Below are 15975 nucleotides of genomic sequence, written 5' to 3' on the forward strand. Positions count from 1 at the left end.
ATTCCTCGGATACTATCTGGAACCACAAAGTAGAAATCACCACAAAAATCTATAGAAAGTGCCCAATGCTCTTTACATGTCAAATAGTCGTAACTGAACAAATACTGTACAGAGCAACGGCACGGCATTAGAGATATACTTTCTCTTATTGAAAAGTTATTTTCCATTTAAATATATATATATATATGTTTATGTATATTTATATTCTAAATATTATCTAAGATTACCTACTAAATCATTCAAAAAAATTGAACATTCATCTTCAAGAAAGAACCGCTTAAAAAGTCGGCTTCCAAACTCAAAACCTTTGCACACGACGGTGGGATAATAAACTTCTTGATCGTCTCAGCTAAAAAATTTTGAATGCAATTAAGAACAAAATTTAATTATTCATAATAAATGAACGTCTGGAGTTGAGAACTCCAGAAACTATTTCTAAAAATTCATTCTTGAATTCTAATTCAAATTCCAAAAGGTTTACACCTAGAACGAACTTCTATTTTCCCCCATGGCGTTTCAAGCAATCACATGCAAAAACATGGTCAACGCTTCGTAGTTTCTTTCACACTGGAGAAAACAGTGCAAGGATTTTGATTAGCTCCAGCACTGCGTACTCCAATCCAATTAAACGCAACAGTGGTGTGAAAACTTGGGCAGAAAACCCTAAGCACAGCCAGCTGTGTTGAAATCCGAACTCATCATCTTCGTTTGATTCATAGAAAGGAATGTTACCCTCAAATAATATACTTCAAAGAATATCAGTCTCGAAAATTTTTTGGGCGGGGCTGTGAGCTCCGCCTTTTTCAGGGATGGGTGAGGAAGAAGGTGATGTTTTGGATCCGGAGATCGGGTTCGAAACCGATCCCGTGACCGCAAGATGCTGCATGGATCCAGATGCAGCTGCCAATGACAGTAACCCTGCCTTGGATAGAATGTTCGACTCGCTGCCTGTTTTCTTGAGGTCTCCGGTTTTCGCTCCGAACCGGGCGAAAACCTGTCCGCGCTGTATTTGTTGCAGGCGTGTGTATTGTTCCTGCAGCTGTTTTTGTTTCCTCAGTAGCTCTTGATGTCGCGCTTCTAAAAGTTCTTGCCGGTTCTTGGATCCTGGAGCGAGCTTCTTTTGGTTAGTTGCAGCGAACACCTAGCAAATAAAAAGCAAAATTGAAACATTATGCAGTGAAAGTGTTTTATCAAAATTATTGGATTTGTGTATTGTCTTTATGGGTTTGTATCTATGTTGACTATGTTTCTGGAAAGTTGCTTTAAGGCACCACTCCAGCATAGAACGTCCAGCAAGGTGGAAAACAATGCATCTTATGGCACCGTCACATTGTTCAGTGAATCTACCTCAAATATAAAACTTTCAGATTTAATATTCTCTGAGACTGGGCGCGGTCATAGAGAGACGCTTCCAGTTTCATTTCCCTTTCCGGTCACCTAATTTTTGTCTCCAACATAGCAATATATCGCCAAGTTGGCGATAAATTTGGCGAAAAAATATTTCTCGAATTTGGTGCTATTTAGAGAGTTATCCATTGAATCACGTTAAAATTGTCGATAATGGGAGAATTAACTCCCGTAAAACGCTTTTTTGCATCGGTTCGTGACGAAATATGGGAGTAAATATTTAGTGTTTCCTTGCTTACTCCAAGGTACTATTATCATTAAATTGGTGTAAAAGGAAGTCATGTGATGCACACATTAGCTCGTTATTTTTTATCTTCAGAATGGAGTTTAGACGTACGAAATTCTTTTGCATTTTACCAGTGGCACAGCGAAAGAAGGATTTAGTGGTCAACTAACAAGAATCCTTAATTTTGACACTATTGCCAATCCTAATGAATTTTAGCTTACATACAAGTAAGGTCTGGTATGATCGCTCCCCCCTCACCTTTGGAAGGTCAATTGCGGTTGCACTATTGATTACAACTGCGCAAACAAAAGCTTCAAGCATCTTACCTCATCTTGCAGCTCATTTCTCAATTGCTGCGATACTTTCAACTGTTCTGCCTTGGCTGCTTGTAGGGCCATCTGAAGTCCTTCCTGTGAGTTGACGCTCTCGCTGCTGCTGCTGTTGCTGGAGAGCTGATCTCTGGGAGGCGGCTCGTCGTTCAGGGCAGACGTTCTCACCAGAACTTCCTTCGAACTGGCAGAGGAAGGAGGAGGGGCAGAGGGCGGGTCCGGGCGTTCCCGAGACGACTGCCTTGTGGATGCCGTCTGTCGGAGCATCGGATGGGAGGATCCTCTGGGGGTGGGCATGGAACTGCTTCTCTGCGGGGGCGGGTTCCGTGAAGCCAGGACAGACCGAAGAGTCTGCACAGGTTTGGCGGTGAGGGCTTCCGTCGGGGACACCACCGGCGACCGACTGGTGGTGCGTGGCGGCGGTGGAGGCGGCACCTTTTTGGCCACAGACTCCGGGGGCGTGTTCTTCACAGCCAGCTGCGATGTAGGTGAAGGTCTCCGCTCCGTGGGCGTTGGCGAGAGACTCTTGGTTATGGGCGTCACGATCAGCGTTTTCGCCCCCGGATCGACAACAGTGGGGAGGGACGTAGGGGAGCGGGCCTGTGGCATGCCGTGGATGGGAGAACGGACAGGAGAATCCGCACTCGGATAAGAAGGAAGCCGCCGCTGCGGTCCCAAGAGTCCAGGGATGTTGTCTCTTTGCTGCTTCTGCTCTGCAGGCAGGTTGAAGGTCTGTAACTCGCTCAGCAAGGCGTCCAGCGCCGTCTGCTGCTTCGTGTGTCCCTCAGGTGGTACGTGGATGACGGTATGCGTTCCCGCATCCAGACTCAGGCTCTGCAAAGGATTCAATGAGGACGTCATCCTGTCCCTTGGCTATACAAGGACAAGAAGTATATCCCGTGTTAAAGTTAAGGGGGGCATTGACGTCTCTTGATGCACTGAATGCGTTTCACTTTTCCGCGGACCAAAAATTCTAAACGCTGCATCTGATAATCAACATTGTAACATGATGTTTTAATTTAATTGTTTAAGCCGGACATAGTTACTAGCACCGACAGGAACAGAATTTTCCTTCCCAAAAGTCAATTTACTACCAAACAGTTAAATGTTTCACAAACGACTACTTTAATGAAATAATGAGTTGTTCATGCCTAACGAAGTCGATTGTAAACCCTCCGATTGATAAAAACTTGAGAAAGTTATGCAATAGAAGTGTCCGATAAGTGAGGCTTTTCAATATTTTGCGTTTGAAATCTTTGACTGCTTCATTATTTCATACTTTTTTTTATACCTTATTAAAATTTGTTTTTCCTACTTTTTGAAAGAACTATATACTTTAGATTGTTAGGAGGAAGAAAATGAATACTTTTGATTTTACGTTCATAAAAGTTACGTAACACATATCAGTTAATGTAATGAAGGAATTATGGGATTCTGTTTGTTAGTTGTTTCCAGTTCACAAAACTACGGTTGTGGGAAACATAACCTGGCAGCATATGGATGCTACGCAGATCCTAATCGCAGCATTACGACTCTTCCAGGTTAGGTTTGTCGAAACTATAGTTTTGAAAAGTTGATAAACTAGCTCGTTACTTCTTCCTTTTTTATTTTAACGTATTCCTGAAGGTTTTGTAATTGGAGTCCTGGTGAAGAGTTTTTCCTCCCGCAACTTCAACTCACAAGTTTCCAGAAATTCCTCAAATTTATTTGGGAAGTCATTTCAACACAATCGTTAAGAATTTCACTGATCAAAATTTTTAGTGGTAATGCATTTAAAGAAATCATACATTCAAATACGTTTATGCCGGAGCTTACTTTACTTTCATATTCCTTACTTCTACCTATTGTATTCAATTTCTCTTTCTACGAATAAAATAAATTTGCTCTACACTGTCAATAATTAATACGCGTTGTTGTTTTTTCAAGTGCAAGAGTTTCTTCATGAAAATACATAGAAGTATGAATTCGTTACTTGATAGATGTTCAAACGTGTAACATATTTAAGCATTAATGTTAATTTTTCAGATACATTTTAAACCGTGTTTTTTTTTCTTTTGAATTAAGCAGCAATAGCAAATAAAAATGTATATAGTAAATTTTATTGCTTTTTCAATGTCTTTAAAAGAAACTAAATCAACTGCATAAAATCATTTCTCATAATGAGTCAGTTACAGTCGGCCCACAGATCATACGGAATTAGCAAACGTTAAGACGAGTTCCTCTCGATGAGGGGAGAAAAATCAAAATTTGATGCACGCGTTCTTCGTCAATTCACAATGTGACTTTGCTTAAATTAGAGGCTGATACCCCTCTCATAAAGCTGGCATCCCTGAAAACAAATAGATGCGTCCATTTCCGCCTGTAAACCGGATGTTTGCCTTTCCATCTATCAGTGGTAAAGCAGTAAAACCCATTACAGTGAAAACTTTTTACTTGTAATCTCTAATTTTTACCCCAATAATGATTTGCTTTAGCATGCATAAAATAGCGATTTTCTGAACTTTCAAAGAAGGAATAAGATAGAAAGCATGAGATTTGAATTTTGCCGGAAATTATAGTTCTCACATTTAAACTTTACAAAAATTAGGCAAAAAAAAAAAAAAAAAAAAAAAACCCCTCTGATAACTCTTCTAGCAGGATTATTAATCACTGATGCAGTCCTGAAATATTATAGCTAGAATTTTCATACGTTGTACGAATTCCCAAATTACGCAATGTGAAAAAATGAGTTGTTCGCAAATAAACGTTAATAATAAGAATATTCAAGTCTCCTATCAAAACTTTCCTATTTTTTACAAGTCAAACTGTGTTAATGTTAGAAAAGAAGCCAATCAGAAAGTAAAATATGTAAATTCTCAATGATCAAAATGTAGTTACTTGTCTCAATTTCGGTTTGTTTTGCATTCTTCCAGGCTATGTCAATTATTTTTGATTTATGCTCATAAAAAATGACACATTTTAAACCTAAAAACGTCAGCGTACCGAAAATGTAACATCATTTGTATATGTATATACATATGTAATCTTTTTTCCTCTTTATTTACTCAAAAAATAAGTATATTATTTTGCTCACCACCTAGTTATGCTACTGACACCCATAAAATAGTTCGTTGTTTTCTTAGAAGCTCGACTGACATATAAAGCGCATACGAGACATTAAATATATTTTTGTGTGAAAAATTATCTTATTCCTTAAACAACACTAGGTAATAAAATTTGCATAAGGAAACAGATCCGATATCTGCAAACAAACTACTAAAAATTTCCAAAACCAGCGTTTGTTTGATTAGTTTATTTCATAAACTTATACAAATAGTCGTATCTGAGGGTTTTCAAAAATTTTAACTTTCTTTTTGTTTATTTGTTTCAAAGTCTCGTCGGTATAACCCAAATTCAATGCATTTGCTTTTGCGGTGATATGTTTCACTCATGGTTTGATTTTATTTCAATTGAAAGATCTTATATTATTCAACACTTGTTTCAATTTCACCTGACCATACAGAGATGCATGTAATGAGGCTGTATTTAAATCATTATAGCATCAGCAGCGTAGAATAATGTTCTGTACAAAGCTCCCGGAATATTGTAGTGAATACTATCAGTGCATCATATGACGTGAAGAAAAGGACTTCCTACATCAACACCTATAAACCAAGCTAGTGCACCAGCCATTTTGTTGCCCAAGTTGTTGCTCACCATTGTTTATATGAGTTATTATAAACGTTTCCCCGTGTCTGGACACAACTTCTTCTGTTCACAGGTGATATAATGTTTTCTTCTGAAGCGTGTGAAAACAAATGTAAATTGATTTTAATGATAATAAGCCCTAATGGGTCGTCCACAAATGATGTCACGCTTTGAGGCAGGGAGTGGAGTTCATGAAATTGCGATAGTTTGTGACAATGGTAACAATAAGTATTTTTAACAACGAAACAATATGCTTATGAAAAAGAGCGCGACATGTGACAAGTGGAGGGGAGGGCGACACTTTGTGATGCAGGGGGAGAGGGGGGAGGGGTCAAATTTTTTTGGAAAAAGTGTGATATCATATATGGACAGCCCTTATTTATTAAAAAATTAACGCTGCTGTTTGAAAAATTGTTTTTAGCAAAATTTCCTCTTTTACAACAGGGAAAAAAAAATGCAACAATTAGTGGCGATCATGGCGCCAAACATGCAACCATACTTTGATGTTCGGAATGTTAAACTTCATGGGCAGCAAGATAGTAGATTCTACCAGCATGGTTCGTAGGATCTCTACTTCCTACGATTGCTAACTACACACATTTAGACTGGATATTATTATTTTACTACAAATTAAAGCATTCAAAAGTACTAAATGTGACTAAAACATTAAAATTCTATTGAACATGAGGTTAAAATTCTGAAACTAAGACTTTAAAGTCAAGAAGGACATAAGAACATCAATTTGTTTAGGGAAACTTTTAATCACCTTGCCCTACAGCATTAATATCAAATATAGTAATTTACATACAACTGCACTAATAACACAATATGGAATTTATGGGTGAACAATAAAATGGGGATGTCTGGCATTTATTCATACAATGGAAGATGCAAGAGGGAAACTACAATGATACGCTTTTTTTCGTAACCGCACAGTAGTTAATAAAATTACTTGTTAGGAAAAAAAGATAAAATACCCCAAATAATTTACAGAAATGGCATAAATTGCTTCACTTGGTGTTAATTAGCATAATTTTTACGTATTGAAAAGCTTTAGGGTATTTTTTACTCGTTTTTAGTACATAATTTGTTTTTAAAAAGTTCTCCGTCAAATTGTGATTCGACTAATACAAAAAAATTCGAATTTTCCAATATGTATCAAAATTCTAAGTGCCGATTTATACACGAGTATATTTGGCATTAATCTGTGCCAAAATGGATCAACTTTAAAGTTTGATGAGGTGTCGATTTATGCACAAGCATATTCGGCATTTATCGGTGCAAAAACGATTCAGCTTGAAAGTTTTAATGACAAGTTAGGAGTTAGGTTTGGGCCGTGGCAGCCCGATCAGTAGAGTGTCGGATTCGGGGCCGGAGGGTCCTGGGTTCGAACCTCGATGGTCGAAGACCCACCGTCGTCATTAAAGGGGACTGGGCGACGTTAAATATGCTCGTAGTCTCAATGTCCTCCAAGTAAAACGATACCTCTGGGGGTGCTAGCACCAGGTAGCTATTAGCTCCTGGACTAGTTCTAAATTCTCATTAACTGTTCGATCCGGTGATGGTGCTGCCATCTATCAGTATATAAAATAATGGAGGCAAGGCACTCAGTATGCAGTCCTCGACATAAATACAGTTGTAGTCAGTTGTGACTCTGAATAGGAATGGGAATAGGAGTTAGGGTGTTGACTTATGTACAGGAACATTCGGTATTTATCAGTGTCCAAATGATTCGGTGTGAAAGTTCGTTTAAGCATCGGTTTTGCATTTGCAGTTTCATTCCAAAAATCATTAAACAAAAAGCTTCATCACCCGCCACCAAATTTCCAATATTTGTTCATTCAATTTCTTATGCAAGTTGTGCCACCTCTATTATGACAAAACTTCCATTTTAGGAAGCATGCGTGGGCATGTTGTTTCCCTCGTGCTTTTCACTATAAGAGGAGTGTTGAGAACCAACCTGGTCAGCCCATCCAAGGGTTGAATAACCTCTCCACATGCTGCATGGGGCAAAAAAGTAAACAAAACCCGCTCAAAAAATTGTTTCTCAAAATTTTAGTCAATCAAAGGCAAAAAATAATTACTGATTTTATTAGTACTATTACTTATAATGAACATCAGAATGTGCATGCGCCTGCGCTTAAATCAAACGAGGCTTTTTAACGGTATGGTGGTTATCCTGACATGTTCTATATGGGGACATAGAGTATGTCAATAACCGTCAGAAACAAAATGAATATAAAAACTTTAATGTTTTGTGATTTAAAGTGCCTTTTTCTTAAGAAGTATCAAAAGAAAATGCGCTTAAATCTATATTTAAAAATATATTACTTAACGTTATACGCAGCTAAAAATAAAGTTCAATGTTTCACCAAGAAATAGGTTAAAACTAGCAAACTTCAGATGCAAACATCACATTGGTGATTTTCACCAATTTAATGATGCTTTTTGTGCAGTCACCAGTTAAAAAGTTCCATTACATTGGTGAAACTTATCACCAATACGATGGTTGCAGCTAAAGTTTGCTAGATTTAACCTATTTCTTGATTAAATCTTAAACTTGACTTTTAACAGTGCATAGCATTGTAAAAAATCCAAACAATACGTGCTAAAGGTTAATACATTTGTTTCATCAATAACGAAGAGTAAAAAGGTTTTTGAACAAGATAACTTCCAACATAAGTAACTAAATATAAAAGTAAAATAGCTCTAATCAATCTCAAAAACTAAAGTATTTTTTAACGATATCCCTGCTAAAATATTTTATGCGATTTTAGTAAAATAGTTTGAAATAAAAATCATGGTTTCTTATGATGTAGATAATTTCGACACAAAACGTTTGTATACATTTTGTTCAATATTGAAAATCTTTTCCTAAAAAGTACAATAGGCATGAACGTTCTTACAAACAACAAAGAGTTTCTTAAATATATGCACATTACATCATACATTATATGAAAAATACTAAAAGACTTTACTTTGAACATTTTAAAGAGAATAATTAGTTAGAAAACTTATCGTAAGCAATTACGTTTGAAAATTTAAAAAAAAAAAAAAATCGAAATCCTAAAAAAAATTGTTTTAGACAGCAAAGTTACTTTCAGAAAACTACAGGTGTGTATCAAAAAGAATAAACCCAATTTTGAACTTTAATATCTTTTAATGAAAACATACAAAAGTAATGGAACAAAATGCAAAAATCTCGGCAAATATTAAATGTTTCATTAATGGCCCCCATGATGTACAATGTGTTCATTCCATCGTCTACAACACTTTCTACACGGTGATTGCATTGGCGGATGTGCCTGCTTATAAACATCCAATGCATTTTTTCTGTGAGATTTGTGGAGAAATGTGTTTTTGTAATACTGTCACTTACAATTATAGATGACCTATAGGTAATGAAATAGACTAACTGTTTTCAAAAATGTATAACAGGAAAACGGTTAATGATGAAAAAAATGATTCTTGCAGAAAACTCATGTGGTGGGCCGTAAGTTTTGCCCCCCCCCCCCCCAGAGTTCCAAAGTTTAATTCAAGAATTTTCCAATAGATGGCAATGCTGATCGTAAGCGCGTAAATCAAAGAAAAATAGAAAATTACGTCATAGTTTTCCGAAAATTGTTTTCAATAAACAAAATTACACAACAACATTTTCAAAATGTCTACCACCGGCTACAACCACATGTCGCAACCGGAGAAAATTTGATGAATATCCATCATTCGTTTTTTGACCTAAAGGCTTACTATCTGCAGCGCCATCTATTGAGAATTTTTTGAACAAAAATGTGGAACTCTGGGGGGGGGGGGGAATTTATGGCCCACCACATGAATTTTCCGCAACGTTTTTTTTTTCTAATCATTAACCGTTTTCTTATTATAAATTTTTGAAATCAATCAATCTATTTCAGGACTTTTTTTCTTTGGGGTTTGTGGAGAAATGTGTTTTTGCACTGCTGTCACTTACAAACATAGATGACTTAAAAATACAAGATATTAGAAGTATTGAAAACCGTCAGTGCCATTTACTTTCCGAAAATGTTGATGAATGTAGCAGTAAATACTTCTTGGGTAGACACTCAAAATGCCTCTAATAGCATTGTTGAAACTTTGTGAGTTTTTTTTTTTTCTTTTTGGTGCAAGAAAGTGTTGACAAATGCAGCTACAGCTATGATGCTGTGCTGTTGCATGTAAACACCCATCACATAACTATACCTTAAAATACCATTGAAAATTTACTATTGTAAATTTGTTTGTTGTAGGGCAATGCTGGCTTAACCCCGATTTTACGTTATCTGTCATACCAGTGATATAAAATGTTCCAACCAGGGAAACACAAAATCGAGAACTTTTAAAAATCTAAACATATTATTTAAAATTTGACTCTTATCCCAAGAAGTAATAAAAAAAAATGTGTAATCATTTCTTGTTTTTTGTTTTCAGAAACAACTTTATTTATAATCTGTACTAATATTTTTTTGCAAATATGTTTCTTAGTTGGCATTTATAAATAAATATAGTTTTAGAATTTTTATGCTTAGAATCGCTTGTAGGGACACTCTCGATTATTTCGTCTTAGTCATCATCATCATCATCGAACGCGGTTAGTATAAAATTCTAGATTTGCGGTCGCCAGTCGCCAACTGGCGACAATTTTATTGAAAGTGGCAACCTAAGAATAAAGTCCAAGTCGCCAAAAGTTGAGATTTTGCGTTTCTTTTTTGTTGAAAATAATATTCGCGCTACGTCAACACGCTTTCAATCCTATCTGAGCCCTTCTTTTGAGTCGCTAGTAAGAGTTATCTTGAGTTTGTACTAATAATTTTATTTTCGTCTTTCACTTCAGACCAAATATTTTCAATTAAAGTAGCAAAATCCAAGATTCCTGATGTTATTACATCTACTACTACTTAAAAATGGTCCGTTTTCAGGATCGCGATTTTTTTCTTCGTAAAAGGTTCGTTTTTGCGATTGCTGCTTTTTATAGTTCTAATTGCCCTGAAAAATAATCGTGCTAGGTGATAGACATTTTCTGACCAATAAAGTAGCCAAAGCCTGCATGAGTTCTCACTGCTTTCATTCAGTTATAATCGCCTACATTTGTAATATATATAAAAATTTCCAAAGTATTTCCTTTTGTTGTATACTTATATCTTTATATTAAACGAGCTGATGCTCATCACAGTACTTTCTTTTACAGCAATTTAATGATAATAGTGCCTTGGATTAAGCAAGGAAACACTTTAAATATTTTCACCCCTAGTTCATTATGAATCGTTGCAAAAAAGTGTTTTACAGAGATTAATTTTCCCAATACCAAACATTTTAACACGATACAATGAAAAACTCTCTAAATATAGCCATATTGAAACCAATTCAAAAAATAATTTTTGTCGCTAAATTTTTCGAAACTTGGTGGCCAAAAGCTTGGTGATATATCGTAAGATGTTCGCCAAATTATAACATCACTTGAGTTTGCATTGATTTCACTCAAAAGGGCATAAAAGATCCCTTTCGGAAAATTCGAATACAACCAAAAAGGTAGGTAGACAACTAGACCTCACTAAGAGTCTACACACCAAATTTCAACTTTCTACGACATACCGTTTTTGAGTTATGCGGGAGGTACATACTTACATACATACGTACATACACTCGCACATACAGACATCACGAGAAAACTCGTGGTAATGGAAAATTAGGCCAAATTTTGAGGGATTTTTTTTCGCTAACACAATTCTTCCTGTACTATGTAAAAGGTAGTAAAAATATTTTCAGGGAAATTTTATTTGTTGTTACTTCCTTTTACATAGTAAATTAAGTATTGTATTCGCAAATTTTTTTTTCTCAAATTTCGGTCTAATTTTCAATTTTACTCATCCTTGAATGAATGTGGAGTGGTTTTTTCGACCATATTGCACGTGCATGTATGCCTAAGAACGAATAGATACCCGAAATATCCATTTTGACCATCCCCGAGTGAATATGTACGTAGTATGTATGTTTACGTATGTACCTATCTCGCATAACTCAAAAACAGTATGCCGTAGAAAGTTGAAATTTGGTGTGTAGACTCCTAGTGGGGTCATGCTGTGCACCTCCCCTTTTGGTTCTATTCGGATGTTCAAAAGAGGTCTTTTACACCTTTTGGAGAAAAATCAGTTTATTTAATCATTGCAAGCTCAAGTGATGTTATAACTTCGCGAACATTTGGCGATATATTGCCAAGCTTTTGGGCTCTCGAGTTTTGTCACCAACTAGGAGATATATCGCCAATCTGGGGACATATTTGGCAAAAAAAATTATGCTTCGATTTTGGTTTTAGTTTGGCGCTATTGACGATATTTAGAGAGTTATCTATTGAAAAATATTAAATTGGCGATATTGGGAAAATAAATCTCTGTAAAACGCTTTTGTGCATCGGTTCGAGACGAATTAAGCGAGAAAATATTCAAAATGCTTCCTTGCTTATTCCAATGCACTATTATCATTAAATTGGTGTGATAGGAAGTCATGTGATGCACACATCAGCTTGCTTATGTAGAGTATCGTAATTTTTTGAACTTGTTTTAAATATTACTTATAGCAAGTAGGGCATTTACTTTTTTTTAGAAATGGCTACCAAAAGTGAAAGGGTGGCTACCATTGTTTGTGACTTTAGCAGCAAACGTTTACCATTCAGAATTCCTAGTCTAAAGCTTTAGTAGTAAGTATGACATTGAAGGAATTTGTCATGTGATGAGACGATACATCCGTCACCAACTTCTGGAAAATCTTCAAAAGTGTCAGCAGCTTTAGTCTTAGATTGCATGATCAAAAAAACTTCTTCTCGCAAACAAAAGACAATTAGACAGAACAAAAAGAATGCCAGATCGGCTTCGAACAGTTATGAAGCAAATTTATCTTGAAAAAATAGAAATCTAAAAAAAGCCTGTGTGAGTCTTTTAGATGAAACATTATTTTGATCCGTTTGAAGAGAAACGTGTTAAGCTGACTTTCTGAAAAAGAGTGACGTAAAATCCGGAATATTTTTCCATTATCAGTATAACCTTTCTCAGGAACCATAAGGAAAAGATGTCGGAAGCGGGGAAACGTATGAAAACGAACAACGTAAAATTGGGGATCCACTACCTGCTGTAGAAAATGTTTCCGAGAACTTGAAGAAAGGCGTTTAGGATTCAATACTAACAATTGGGAAATGTTGAAATTTCACGTTTCTTTCATTCTTACTTTCAGCGGCAACCAAATAAGCAAGCTTGTGCAATAAAGCTGTGGACAATAGACGACAAAAATGCAAAAGAATGGAAATTGAAATATCTGCAATTAGGGGAAGAATGGGCACAGTAAGACATGAAAATTCAATGGGGTTGTTTTTTTCAGTCAAAAGTAGTACTTTTTGTCACTGAAATTGATAGAATAAGCGAATAAGCAAAAAAAAAAAAAAAAAAAAAAAAAAAAAAAAAACGTGGACTCAGAAAATACTTTCATTTTCTCAACAGTTATTTTTAAATTAATTTATTAAATGTCCGATTCTTCAAACAAGGCGTGGTCTTTATGACGTCATAAATGATGCACTTTGCCGCATCTTTCTACCGCATTTCCATGTTATGATAACCAAGAAGCGAATTGCAATTGCGCTCTACGCTTGCTATCAATTTTATCGTGCCAATACACGTGAGTAAAGATGCGAATTAAATATTTTGGACCGTGAAAATGACAACACTGAATGGCATTTCATCATTTGTGATGTCATCGGCAGAAGCGTTAAACGATGAAAAAGCACCGGTTTAACTAATTTTTAAAAAATATTAAACTTAAAGAAATTATTTAAAAAATGGTCAGATTCTATGTTTTTAAGCATGCTCTTTCAGAAAAAAAAATACTTTTAAAATTTTGGAAACGACCCCATTGCATTTTTACTAATGAAAAAACACAGAAACTAATTTCCTTCGAACGTCAAAATATTTGTCACTGTAATAGGAATGATTAAGATAGATCTAGAAAAAATTACAAATTCACACAAAACGAGAAAAAAAAAAAAAAAAAAAGAAACCAAATGCAATTTTGTCTCATTGCTCTCCTGGAATGTCGGAACAGTGAGACGTATATTTTTTGAATCAGCAAACTTTGAAAGAATCTAAATTTATTTGGAGAAATATGAATGGCTGTTTCCGTTTGGTTTTAGTCTGAGATATTGCTTTTGGCAAGGTAAATTTCAAGTCGTCTTCACACTCAGTAGTGACATCTACCACGTATTTGTTTGGAACTGAGATAGATTGATTTAGATCAACGTTTCCCAACCGGTGGTTCGGGAGAGGGTTTCGGGGTGTCGCGAAAAAAATATTCTAATGACGGAGTTTTATCATTCCTGTTTCTGATGAAGTTTCATACTCAAGCGATTGCAAGCAAATTTTGCTTCTTTTCTATTCATTTGTCTCTCGCACATTCGATATTCTTAGCTTGAAAATATTTGCATACTTCCTGACGTATTTTACATTTAAATAATTTAGTCTGTCATTGTAAAGTGCCAGTTTTAACGCTTCCATTGACAATGATAGGTGATAGCTCTGAAGCCATGCTGAAAAAGCTCTGCTTATGAATACAATGTCCTCAGATGAAAGAATTTGGAAGCGTTCGTTTCTTCAGAAGCTTTTGATCGGTAAGATTGATTAAACTTGATGAAAACATTACATGAAGCATGGAGCATATACGAGCGTCTCAAAATATTTTGATGTTTAGTTTCTTTACCATTTGAGTCTGGCGAAGAGCTATCGCTTTTTTTTTGTGCTGAGTCAAAAATACATAATAGTGTGATTACGCGCTTGTTTATTGCTATAATTTTCATCCTACATAGATTACAATTTATTTCGAGATTTATTGTTGGGAAAGGGAAAAAATGTCTTGCAACCTAAAAATACCGCAGAAAGTATGAAAAATTAACTACGATAGAAAATTTTCGAGGGTGAAAGTTTGGCAGTGTTAGGTTCACGCAGTAAAAAAAAAAAAAAAATCAACGGAATTTAACCATGTAACTTAGTTTGCGCTCTGTATGTAAATAAGGAATTTATGAAATTTGTGCAGAAATTTTTTCTTGTAGTGAGTGAGCTTTTTGTTAAAAATTACCTTTTGTGTAAAAATTAGTGTAAATGCATATATTGAAAATAGACGCTTCTATTAATTTTCAATCTACGCAGTTTACTCTGCACTTATAGCATAATTACAAGAGAATACTTCGGCAATCAAACGATTGATGTAAACAGTAATCATCTTTATCAAACAGCTAGGCTCGTAGTGTTTTTCAAGAAAACTTATTCCTAGATCTTTCTCATTTTACTGTAAAAAAAAAAAAAATCATTTAGTTAATCTGAGAGTTCTCTGAAAGGTATTTTAAAGATGAATCTTTAATTGACTTCTCTGATTTGGTGATAATAGAGGTAAATGTACTCTAGGGTCAGAAAAACTTCAGCCAAACTTATTTAGAGCCTCTTTGTCCCACAACTATTCCATTTTCATAATTTTGAAGTTGATTGAAGCTCAACACAAACTAATCACTGTGTTTATTTTTCGGTGAATGTGTTGTTCATTCATTTTTTAGCGATCATTTCAGTTCGTAGTTATATTTGTAATTTAATGTTTTGCAATTATGTTTTCCTTCTTGTTATAAACTATGCAGCAGCATCAAACTAAAAAAAATTTCACAAATTTTATTGTGTATGTGTAGTTGTGTGCGCGCGCGTTTCTTTCTTTCTTTTTTTTCTTGTTACTCATTACCTAGTGCCCAAAGGTTCGTCAACTTCTTTCGGGGTTTGAAAGGGTTCGCAAGGGGGAAAAGGTTGGGAACCATTGATTTAGATGATTCTCGATAAGTAAATTGGCTTTAAGTGTCATCTTGCGACGTAGCGTTAGATGAGGATGGAAAGCTTTCACTGTAGCCTTTGTCCAATACTAGTAAAACGGCTTCTTTCCTGTATCTGTTCCTGTATCTTCTTCTCCAAAATAGCTTATTTGAGTTCGTTTTTTTCTAGTTATGTTTAGATTTTTAAACGTGGAAAACCATTATTACACATAGCATATTGCATTGAAACAATAAAAAAAAGGGAAGTAGAATAAGTACGAAATGAAAATATTTATGTGATACTAAATAGCTATAAAAGTCATAACTCCATTCAAGCTACCTTATTTTGTTGATACAGGGGTTTCAAACTTATTTTATTATTTTTTGCATCAACAGGCTAGTTGCAATTAACTTTAATTCAATGTATAATTTCTCCTCTTTTAATATAAAAGTGCCATGGAAGCAGTAATCGATGAACTAATGCTGTCTCG

At 35.4% G+C, this 15975-nt stretch overlaps 1 protein-coding gene across 1 annotated transcript in view; it reads right to left on the bottom strand.

Moving 5' to 3' along the window:
* Positions 1–748: 748 nt before the first annotated feature.
* The window catches only part of LOC129220757 (coiled-coil domain-containing protein AGAP005037-like), a 141138-nt gene continuing 125911 nt past the window's right edge, over positions 749–15975 (bottom strand). Inside the window, exons 23-24 of the mRNA XM_054855186.1 lie at positions 1960–2796; positions 749–1114 (exon numbers count right to left, since the gene is read on the bottom strand). Of these exons, the coding sequence (XP_054711161.1) occupies positions 749–1114; positions 1960–2796 (1203 nt within the window). The remainder of the gene's footprint in view (positions 1115–1959; positions 2797–15975) is intronic.

This window comes from Uloborus diversus, chromosome 4 (assembly GCF_026930045.1).
Source record: "Uloborus diversus isolate 005 chromosome 4, Udiv.v.3.1, whole genome shotgun sequence".
NCBI classification, from domain to species: domain Eukaryota; kingdom Metazoa; phylum Arthropoda; class Arachnida; order Araneae; family Uloboridae; genus Uloborus; species Uloborus diversus.